Source organism: Syzygium oleosum, unplaced genomic scaffold (genome assembly GCF_021117445.2).
Source record: "Syzygium oleosum isolate NSW1041296 unplaced genomic scaffold, Sole_v2.1 Sole_v2.15, whole genome shotgun sequence".
Taxonomy (NCBI): domain Eukaryota; kingdom Viridiplantae; phylum Streptophyta; class Magnoliopsida; order Myrtales; family Myrtaceae; genus Syzygium; species Syzygium oleosum.
Genome location: NW_026607499.1, coordinates 7,520,719 through 7,530,553, shown reverse-complemented (window position 1 = coordinate 7,530,553; position 9,835 = coordinate 7,520,719). Strand labels below are relative to the sequence as shown.

Here is a 9,835-nt window from a genome sequence, read left to right as displayed (position 1 = left end):
CTTTAAATTAAGCAGACTCGAGACAAAGTTAGTTGGCTCATATGGAGTGTCAAGTCACATGTGTAAGTTGTGTAAGAGAAAAGTCTCGCATCAGAGAATTGATGTGGTATGAAGCAGTTAATATATTCTAATTGACTCACCTTGCTTGAATTTAGCCACGTTACTTGTGACATTTTCAACTCAACTTCTTTTACTTGCATGCACATGCATTCTTTGACGTGTAGGTGAGCACCGGCTCTGGTTCAACTCGAAAATCGAACCACACAGGTCTATATTGATCAGTTCAAGGCCTGCTCCATGAAGAACCAGTTCGTTATAGGGTTGCAAGGTCGGAAATGATAATTAAACCTAGGAATCGGACCAGTCCTAAATTCTTTTGAAGCCTCTTTTAGGGGAAGAGGGTACTGTTTCACCCATTCGAAATTGAACCGTCGCCTTCAACACGGACAAACTATAATATAAATATATAATCGCTCGATCGATAAATGTTTTTGTAGTAAAATTGTGCAAATTTTCTGTTTTATCATAACAATTTGGGTTTTTTTAATCTAAAATATACAATGGATCAAGAACCGGGAACTAGATCGAATCGGCCAATTTGATTCCCGGTTCCAATCTTTTGAAACCCCAGGTCATCGGGTTTATTCTCGATTCTAAGTTAGGAACCGGTTTCTTTTGGAAAAGATGACCCCTATTTGACATACTTAAGTGTCCCACTTGATTGTAATCTTCCTTGCCTCTTTGACCTAAGTTGGCTTAATTCGCAAAGCTGCACAATGCATTGCTAGGATGTTTTCGACTTTGACAAATACAAGTACCATACTACATGATAGGAGCACTATCATTTAATATCAAACAATTCCACGTGGATAAGAATTGGGTACTAAACAGCAGTATTGTCTTGACGTTTTGGCTGTTCCAAGTTTTTCCAAATTTAGAACTCGTCCCACATACCGTCCATATTCACGTTCATAAAAAGAAAAAAAGAAAGAAAGAAGAATTTCTTTGGGACCTTAAAAGAAAAGCAGAAAGATACGTTGTCAGGACCATATGACAAATCGAAATCCAAATCGAAAGATGGTTGGTAGCTTACGCAGATTGCAATCAAAATCCAAATTGAATTTCTCAATTTGAGCCGAAAGCTGGGCGGAAGATGCGGCCCGATCAGGCCCATGAAGAGCTATAGTCATCACATCACTTGAACACCTTAACAAATAGTTTTATTATTTATTTTTACAGTCCCATTGGCAAATTTGGAGCTCCCAAAATGAAAATGAAAAAAAAAAAGATATTATTATTTCTGCTGTAAAACTCAATTGGCATCAAATTATGCCCTTCTCTCAGGCAGGATGGTGGGTTAAGTTATCTTTTAGTAAAAAACAAATTGGGAATTAGGCCTAATTCCTTATTGATTCTCTAATAAAAAATCTCCGACAAGCCCATCAAAGGAAGATGGCTTTGCAACTTAACCCACCATCTTTCCCATAGAAGTTTCTTGCCCCCTGCTTACGTGAAAATACAACAGACGTGAAGTCGAACGCCTACATCCCAAAGTCCCAAATACTTGCTCAAATGCGGCTCAATTTCTACATTGACCGGTTCCATTGGACTGGATCAGACCGAGAACCGATCACCCTATCAAATTATGTCAACGGCTCAGCATGAAATGGCAAAGCCTTTACAACTTCACATTATGAAGGAGTGATCCTATATTTGGAAGCAAAAGGCGTGAACTATCAATTTCATGCAAAAAAAAAAATGAAATAAAATGGAAATATAGAGAAAGAAACTCATCCATTCATCAGTTCTGAATATATTCTTCTTATTCCTCACCCCATTGATAGGTGGAAAAGGCTAAGTTTTAGTTTGTTAATTTTCATTGCTTTCTCCTGTTGGGAGCACGCAGTAAAAACTTGATACCTCACGTGCCTTTTTTTTAATATTTTCCCTTTCTCACGTGGTGATGATGTAGTTAAAACGACGTCATTTTGGTCAAAATCTTATTTTTATTTATTTAAAATAACTTTAAAAATATGCTAAAAGAAAACGAGGGCCACCCCCACCATCGCCGGCAAGGGGCAACGAGGGTGGGATATGGCCGGCAGGGGTCGCTGGGAGAGGTGTCAAAAACCAAACCAATAACCAAACCAAATTGAACCAAAATTTCATGCATTTTCAGTTTGGTTGATAATGGAAAAATAGCCATTCTTTTCTTCTGGTTCGGGTTATTTCGGTTCGGTTCGGTTAACCCAACCGAACTGAAATTCTCAACAAAAACCGAATGCTCTTTCTCCCAAAATTACCATGAGAAATCCTAATATCCAATTTTCTCATCCGAACTGATCCGATCCAGGTTCGGTTCGGTTCATATTCGGTTCGGCTCGAGATTCGGTTCAGTTTAAGCGTACACCCAAACAGTTCGGTTCGATTTTTCAAAAAAACCCGAACCGAACCGTTGACACCCCTGGCCGGCGACCCTCACCGACCGTAGGCGGTCGTACCGTCCATATTCACTTTCATAAAAAAAAAAAAAAAAAAAAAAGAAATCCTTTAGGACCTTAAAAGAAAAGACACAAAGATACGTCGTCAGGACCCATGTGACAAATGTGTTGGGCGATTCTGCGTAACATACGGGCCTTGGTATTGGAAGATGGTAGCTGACGCAGATGCAATCAAAATCTAGGCGAACGGTGCGGCCCGATCAGGCCCATGATCAGATTACTTGGACACTTTAACAAGAAACTAAAACAATGACTGTCATATGCCAATGCAATTCAAAGATTAATCATCGGCAGAATGACCAGAAGATATCCATGGTCTGATCCAAGAAAACAAATTGGACAATCTCCGACAAAATAAGAGCAGAATAAGCAGAAATCAAAGAGACTTTCGTTTATTTTTGTAGCGAACCGATCTTTCAATTTCCCCTCTCCAGCAAGTACTTGTTCTTTTCCTCGTCCGTCATGAAGGCGGTGACCGGGAAGGACTTGCCGATCCCCATCGGCGTCTTGAACATGATCTTGCTGGCCGTCGGTTCCTCGAAGCTCATCTCCGTGATGGGGACCCATAGGAACATCTGCCTGCTCTTGATCCCGGTCATCCTCTTCATCCTCGACTTCTCCACGTAGGCGGTGACCTCCGTCGCATAGCTCACGCGCGTCCCCGTGTTCACGAAGAAGTGCTCGTACGGCGCCTTCTGCTTCATCCACACGAACCCCGTCTCCCGCACACGCCCGCACTCTTCCAAGTCCTGAACAAGGACCCATGGACCGTGAATTTCAGTTTTACAAGCCAGACACAAATCTTAATCCTCAAATTTTGTATATATCATTGTAGAAAAGAAATATTGAATACTATTTAAGAAAGTTCGAACTTAGGGGGCAAGGGAATGGGTAATATCGAATTGAACTGAACTGGACCGGACCGAATCGAATTAGGTTATCGCGCCGAACGCCTCACCTTCAGTGGAAGGACACCCTTGGGAAAACCGAGCTCTTGGAGGAGCTCTATGGAGTGGCGGTAGCACTCCTCCGCGCCGTTCACGATCTCCGCTCCCGCACGCTCAGCGGCGGCGGCCGTCTTGTTGCTGGACATCTTCCGACGGTGGAGCAGAAGCCAAAGACAGCTGCTGGTGATGCCGGAGGTGACTGAAACGGTGGTGCTGAGTCTATCGACTTATTGAGCATATAAAGAGGGGGAAGAGTGATGGGGGGCATGTGAGGAGGAGGAAGTTGGTGAGCTGAATTGGTATGAGCCAATAGAATTTGTTAACCTAACGTAACGCCTAATTGGTGACCATTTCAATTTGTGTTTAAGGGCTTTAAGCAAACCCATTAATGCCAGACTAATTTTGTTTCTTGTCGCTGCCCGATTCCATGAAACTTGCGGGGGGTGAATTGGATAACTTCTGCTTACCATTGGTCTATTTATGTTCTTTCCTATAAGATTTCTAAGTTTTACTTCTGTTGCGGGCGTTTTAAACGGAAAAAATTGAACAATAAGCTAATAGGGGTCCATTTGAAGAGAGTGGGTCACCTCTTTGGTCCCCGTATGAACTTACTCTTCCTCTTAGGTGGAGAAAAGCAAGATGGGAAATTAGACCGAGTCATTGCAAATATTATGTGTGTTTGAAATGACTTTTAATAATTATTTTGCATATACACTTACTTTTAACCTATGATATTCTTCTTCCAAAAGTTGAGAATTATAAATTAAATATCCACAAGTTGAGCCTCTCTCGAACAATAAGAAATCGGATGAACATGTCATGACCAGTAGTTTAATAAAAATTAATAGAGATAACATATGAATCGCGAACATGGAGGCAACGATGCAGATGATGAATACGCAATGAGTAGAGAAAACGGTAAAATAAGCAATTCTGTGTACGCATACGCTTCAAGAATTCAATTCTTCAACATGTTGGCACTTGCGTATAGTTCAATTGCAGTAGCAGCTGGTGTTGTCATCACTATCTATCCTGCAAAAGAGCCAGCAACAACAACGGCATTCGCCAGGATTTTGGGGTTAAGAGATTCATGCTTGCAATGGGGGGGAATAAGCCCAATCTTGACCTTTTCCTTGAAGATAGATACCGTGCAGAGGTAGCATGTCCATCTTCCCCATGATCTGCCGCGGGCGATTGTGAAGACGGAAGAGCTACCTCACATTGTCGGACTAGCTTGGTGTGATAGAAGAAAGTGAAATGGTGAACTTAGGGGGAGGGGTAGATTTAGGGGTGTCAACGGTTTTTTGAAAAGCCAAATCAAGCCGAACTGAACCTCATGATGAATCGAAAATGAACCGAAACAAAAACCCCGGTTAGGTTCAGATTTCGGGTTGGATGAGAAAACCGAATATTAGGATTTTTCAGAATATTTTGAGAGAGGCGAGAAAAAGCATTCAGCTTTTATTGAAAATTTCAATTAATAAACCGAACTGGAAGAAAAGAACTGTTATTTTTCAATTATCCTAACCAAACCGAAAATGCACGAAATTTCGATTTGGTTCCGGTTTCGATTTGGTTTTCGGTTTGGTTTTTGACACCCCTAGGTAGGTTTGCTATGTAGATGGATAAATGTTAATTGTGCTGTGTATTTGGGGTGTGGAAACAGCAGCTCTCCTAGTGAAATTAACTTGGGATAATGATATAAATAGTCCATGAACTTTAGCCCTATGTGCAATGTAGTCCCTAAACTTTTAATTTGTTCAATATAATCCCTGAACTTTAGCCTAATATTCAATGTTATCCATAAACTTTTAATTTGTTAAATATGATCCCCAGACTTTTGGTTTATATCCAATGTAGTTCATGAACTATATAAAAATGTACCAAAAATTCATGGATTAAATTAAACATGTACCAAAAGTTCATGAATGACATTGAACAAATTAAAAGTTCAGCAACTACATTACACATTAGGTTAAAGTTCAAGGATCAGATTGGACATTGGATCAAAGTTTAAATACTATTTGGGTCGAAGCAAGGGCTTTGATTGAAAGCCCCCTTGCGTACTTCAAGCGCCGATCTGAAGGCTCTCTTGAAGTTGAATCAGATCAATTAGCCTAACTAGAACAGCACAGATCAGTTGGCAGTTGAGCGCACTTATCAGTGAAGCCCATGATCTTTTAAGGCCCTATTCAAATATGAAGTTGGCTGGCCCATGTTAACAGAAAATCCAACCGAGTGGCATATTGGGTTGTTAAAGCCCAAAGAACAAATTGCCTTCCGCGAAATTGGACCTCCTACCCCCCCTCCTCGGAGCCTTTGGAAGCTACTTTATTTCGAAGCTAATGAAATGTATTCACAAATTTTATTCAAGTGAAAGAATATGTCATTTCCTAACCTCACAAGACAAATAGATATGCCGCAAATAATTATCATATGATAAAAGAAATTGTGATTTATGATGTTCAACATTTGCTTACAATGTAAAGAAGATGTTTGCGCTAAATCAATTTTAACAATCTGCTTATTTCATGGAGTATGGAAAATAAGTTTCTAATTTTAATTGCTTTTATCGCTCTGAAAAATGAATAAGTGAAAAGTATGTTTGTTATTGACAGTAATACATGCCTAGACATTTTCGATGATAATAAAAATATTTTCCATTAACTCATTTGATAAGTAATATAAACAACCTTCAGAAAGTATTTCCTAAGATGTTTATTTTTCATGAAACAAGTAAGAACTCGATGATGCAAATGTTACAATCTATTACTCTTTATGTTTTAACTATGAGAAAGCTGAACTAATATATGGCCTAAGTGTCAAGGTTGTCCCACATCGGTTGTGGAAGGGGACGGTGGTCGGTTTATAAGTATAAAAGAAAACCTCATCCTTTGAGCTAGCTTTTGAGGTGAAAGAGATCCAAAAACAACCAACACTGGTATTAGAGCCCATGTTGTAAATAAGTGTGGACCCAATAGTCACACATGAGAGTTTGGGTTGTTGCGGTTCCAACCCAGGCTCAATGTGTGAAGGGGAGATTGTTGAGGTTGTCTCACGTTGCAAAAAGGCACAGTATTTTAGGGCACCATAAACTAAACCTATTTACTAATTCTCTTAATTTTGGTGAGATTCTTCAAGCCGAATGTTCCCTTATAAAGAATCGACTTTAACTCGTATCTCAATTTTGGCCTCATTTTTTTTTGTTTCATAAAAAAAGCATTAACTTTAACCTGAGTCTTAATTGTAGCCCACACTTTTCTGTCTCGTGAAAAGTATTAACTTTTTTTTTGTATTGTAAAACATTACCAACTTTTCGTCAGTGCCCAAATCCGGCCCCTATCAAGTTTTCATTCAATGATGCCATTAAAGATGCGACATGTCATTCCATGTGTACTCGGTGATTCCTGACTAAAGTTTGGACAGAAACTTCACGAGGGCCAAATTTGGATACCAATGAAAGTTGGTGCTTTTTATGAGTAAAAAAAAATTGGGCAAAAATTAGGACTTGAACTAAAGTTATTGTTTTTTACGAGTCAAAAAAAGTTAGGGCCAACATTGGGACTCGTGCTAAAGTAGTGCCTTTTTTACGAGATGAAAAAATGTTGGATCAAAATTGAGACTCGAGTTAAAGTTGATGCTTTTTAGGAATTTGACACTTTCTAAATGTGACAAATTTCATATTTGATCTTTCAACTTGTTTTGTTGGTACAATTGAGTACTGGGAAAATGACACAATAAGTCCCTAAATTTTATAGTACAGGGACCACATTGAACATGTATTAAAAGTCTAGGGACTGCATTGAACGAATTAAAAGTTCAAGGACCATATCAAACATTAGACTAAATTTCAAGGATTATATCAAACAAATTAAAAGTTCAAGGACCAAATTGCACATCGGACCAAAGTTCATGGACTGTTTCTGATGCCGAAACGCGATAGAAAATTTGACTGAACAAGAAAATTCGACAGAAGAACAATTCGTCCTCCAAGTATGATTATCAAATCAAAATATTCAAAGTCTACTCAAAGGAAACCCTAAAACAAGCTTATATATCCCCAAACCTAACCCTACTAGGATTAGTAAACATCAAAACGCAAAATTACGAAACTGCCCTCTACTAAATTAACCCATAAAAAAATACTAAAAAAATAGAAAAATCCATCTAAACAATCTTGAATCGCGAAAATCCATCGTTAGTCACGGCCAAAGGCGGTGAGTATTGATCAGCACGCCGTTTCGCTTCAGCCGACCAAATTTGAGCTCAATCTGATATCGTTGACTCCAAACCTGCCGATTCGTCCAGTCGCATAACGGGTCCGCCGGTCCCCCTTAGGTGCATCAGTTTCTGTCATTATCCCTTAAGTATTCAAACTCTTGTTTTGTGAAGTTCTCTATTTTGTTCAATTTATAAAATCAAATCATTCTCTCGATTGATATGGGAAAGGAGAGATTTCGATGGCGGCATTGCCACGATTGCTCGCTTAATTAGCGAACATAGCTCGGGTGAGGGCCAAAGACCCTTGTCAGATGCAACAATCCCTCAATAAGAGGAATGACTAGCACCGTCACAACTCTTCGCCCCACGACTTTTTGGTCTCACTTTCTCCTCTAGCTCGTCCTCTTTCAATTCAGCCGCACGCCAACAGCGATTTTACGCTGTAAAGGGAGGAGGACTCAATTGCACAAATTTAAATTGGGAAAATTTCAATTAAGGACCCCAAGTGGTGTCAAATTCTCAAAAAGGGGTCCAAAGTGAATATTATGTCAAATAAGGGCCTGAAGTGCTTAATCAGTCTCAAATAAGGACCTGAAGTGCCCAAAATGTCTCAAATAAGGACTGGGTCCCGGCGCAGCAAAATACGCTGGCCGGCGAGAAAGTTACTTGTTCGAAGACCTAACAAGAACTTTTAATTTTTTTTATTATTTTCTTTCTTTTTTCCTTTTCTGTTTTTGTTCTTTTCCTTTTCCTTTTCTTTTTTTTTTTTTATTTTCTTCCTCCGCCGGCCATAGCCGGCCGCTAGCGAGGCTCGACCTCGCCGGCCTCGCCAGATCTGGCTAGGGCTCGACCTCGCCGGCCGCTAGCGAGGCTCGACCTCGCCGGCCTCGCCAGATCTGGCTAGGGCTCGACCTCGCCGGTGTCAGGCGAGGCCGGCCTCGCGAGCCTCGCCGCCCAGCCGGCGAGGCCGGCCTCGCCCGACAACGGCGAGGCTCGACCTCGCCACCTGGCCGGCGAGGCCGGCCTCGCTTGCAAGCCGGCGAGGCTCGACCTCGCCTGCAGCGGCGAGGCTCGACCTCGCCCGACGCCGGCGAGGTAGAGCCTCGCCCGGCCGGCGAGGTCGAGCCTCGCCCGGGCCGGCGAGGCCGAGCCCTCGCAGATCCGGCGAGGCTCGACCTCACTCGCAATTGGCGAGGCCGCCTCGCCCGACAACCAGCGAGGCTCGACCTCGGCCGCAATCGGGCGAGGCCGGCCTCGCCTAACACCGGCGAGGCTCGACCTCGCCCGCAACCGGGCGAGGCTCGACCTCGCTCGCACCGGGCGAGGCCGGCCTCGCCGGACGCGGCGAGCCCGGCGAGGTCGAGCTCGCCGGGCCCGGCGAGGCCGAGCCCTAGCCGATCCGGGCGAGGCTCGACCTCGCCCGCAACCGGGCGAGGCCGGCCGCTGACGCCGGCGGGCGACTCGCCGACGCGGCGAGGGCGACCTCGCCCGGCCCCGGCGAGGCGGCCCTCGGCCGACGCGGCGAGGGCGACCTCGCTCGAGTCCGGCGACCTCACGCCAGGCCCGGCTATGGCCGGCGGAGGAAGAAAATAAAAAAAAATAAAAAAAAAAAGAAAAGGAAAAGGAAAAGGAAAAGAATAAAAACAGAAAAGGAAAAAAGAAAGAAAATAATAAAAAAGTTAAAAAGTTACTGTTCCTAAGGTCGAACAAGAACTTTCTCGCGGCCACAGTGTATTTTGGCTCTACCAGGACCTGTGTCCTTATTTGAGACATTTTGGGCACTTCTGGCCCTTATTCGAGACGATTGAAAGACTTCGCTCTTATTCGACACAATGCTCACTTTGACCCATTTTTGAGAATTTGACCCCACTTGGGGTCCTTAATTGGAATTTTCCCTTTATCGGAGGACTCCATTGCATAATGATAAGTTTAAAGAGCCTCACTCGGACCTCCGGCTCGTCCTCTTTCAGTTCAGTTGGGCGACAAGAGCGATTTTACACCGCAAAGGGAGGGGGACTCAATTGCACAAGTTTGATTTACCGGAGGACTCCATTGCATAATGACAAGTTTAGAGAGGACCAAATATGAAATCACGAGTTTTAGGAATAATCACATTTACTTTCCTCTCAAGTCCAACATCAACAGTTGTCTCCTCCGTAACATTCT

General features: G+C 42.5%; 1 protein-coding gene across 1 annotated transcript; it reads right to left on the bottom strand.

Annotated features, from left to right (window-relative positions):
* Nucleotides 1-2,680: 2,680 nt before the first annotated feature.
* LOC115675554 (uncharacterized) lies at nt 2,681-3,728 on the bottom strand. The gene is made up of 2 exons (XM_030598278.2): nt 3,460-3,728; nt 2,681-3,250 (listed from the first exon to the last, which is right to left on the bottom strand). Exons 1-2 carry the CDS (start codon nt 3,592-3,594, stop codon nt 2,918-2,920), a joined length of 468 nt encoding a protein of 155 aa, XP_030454138.1. The 5' UTR covers nt 3,595-3,728; the 3' UTR covers nt 2,681-2,917.
* Between the last annotated feature and the right edge of the window lie 6,107 nt (nt 3,729-9,835).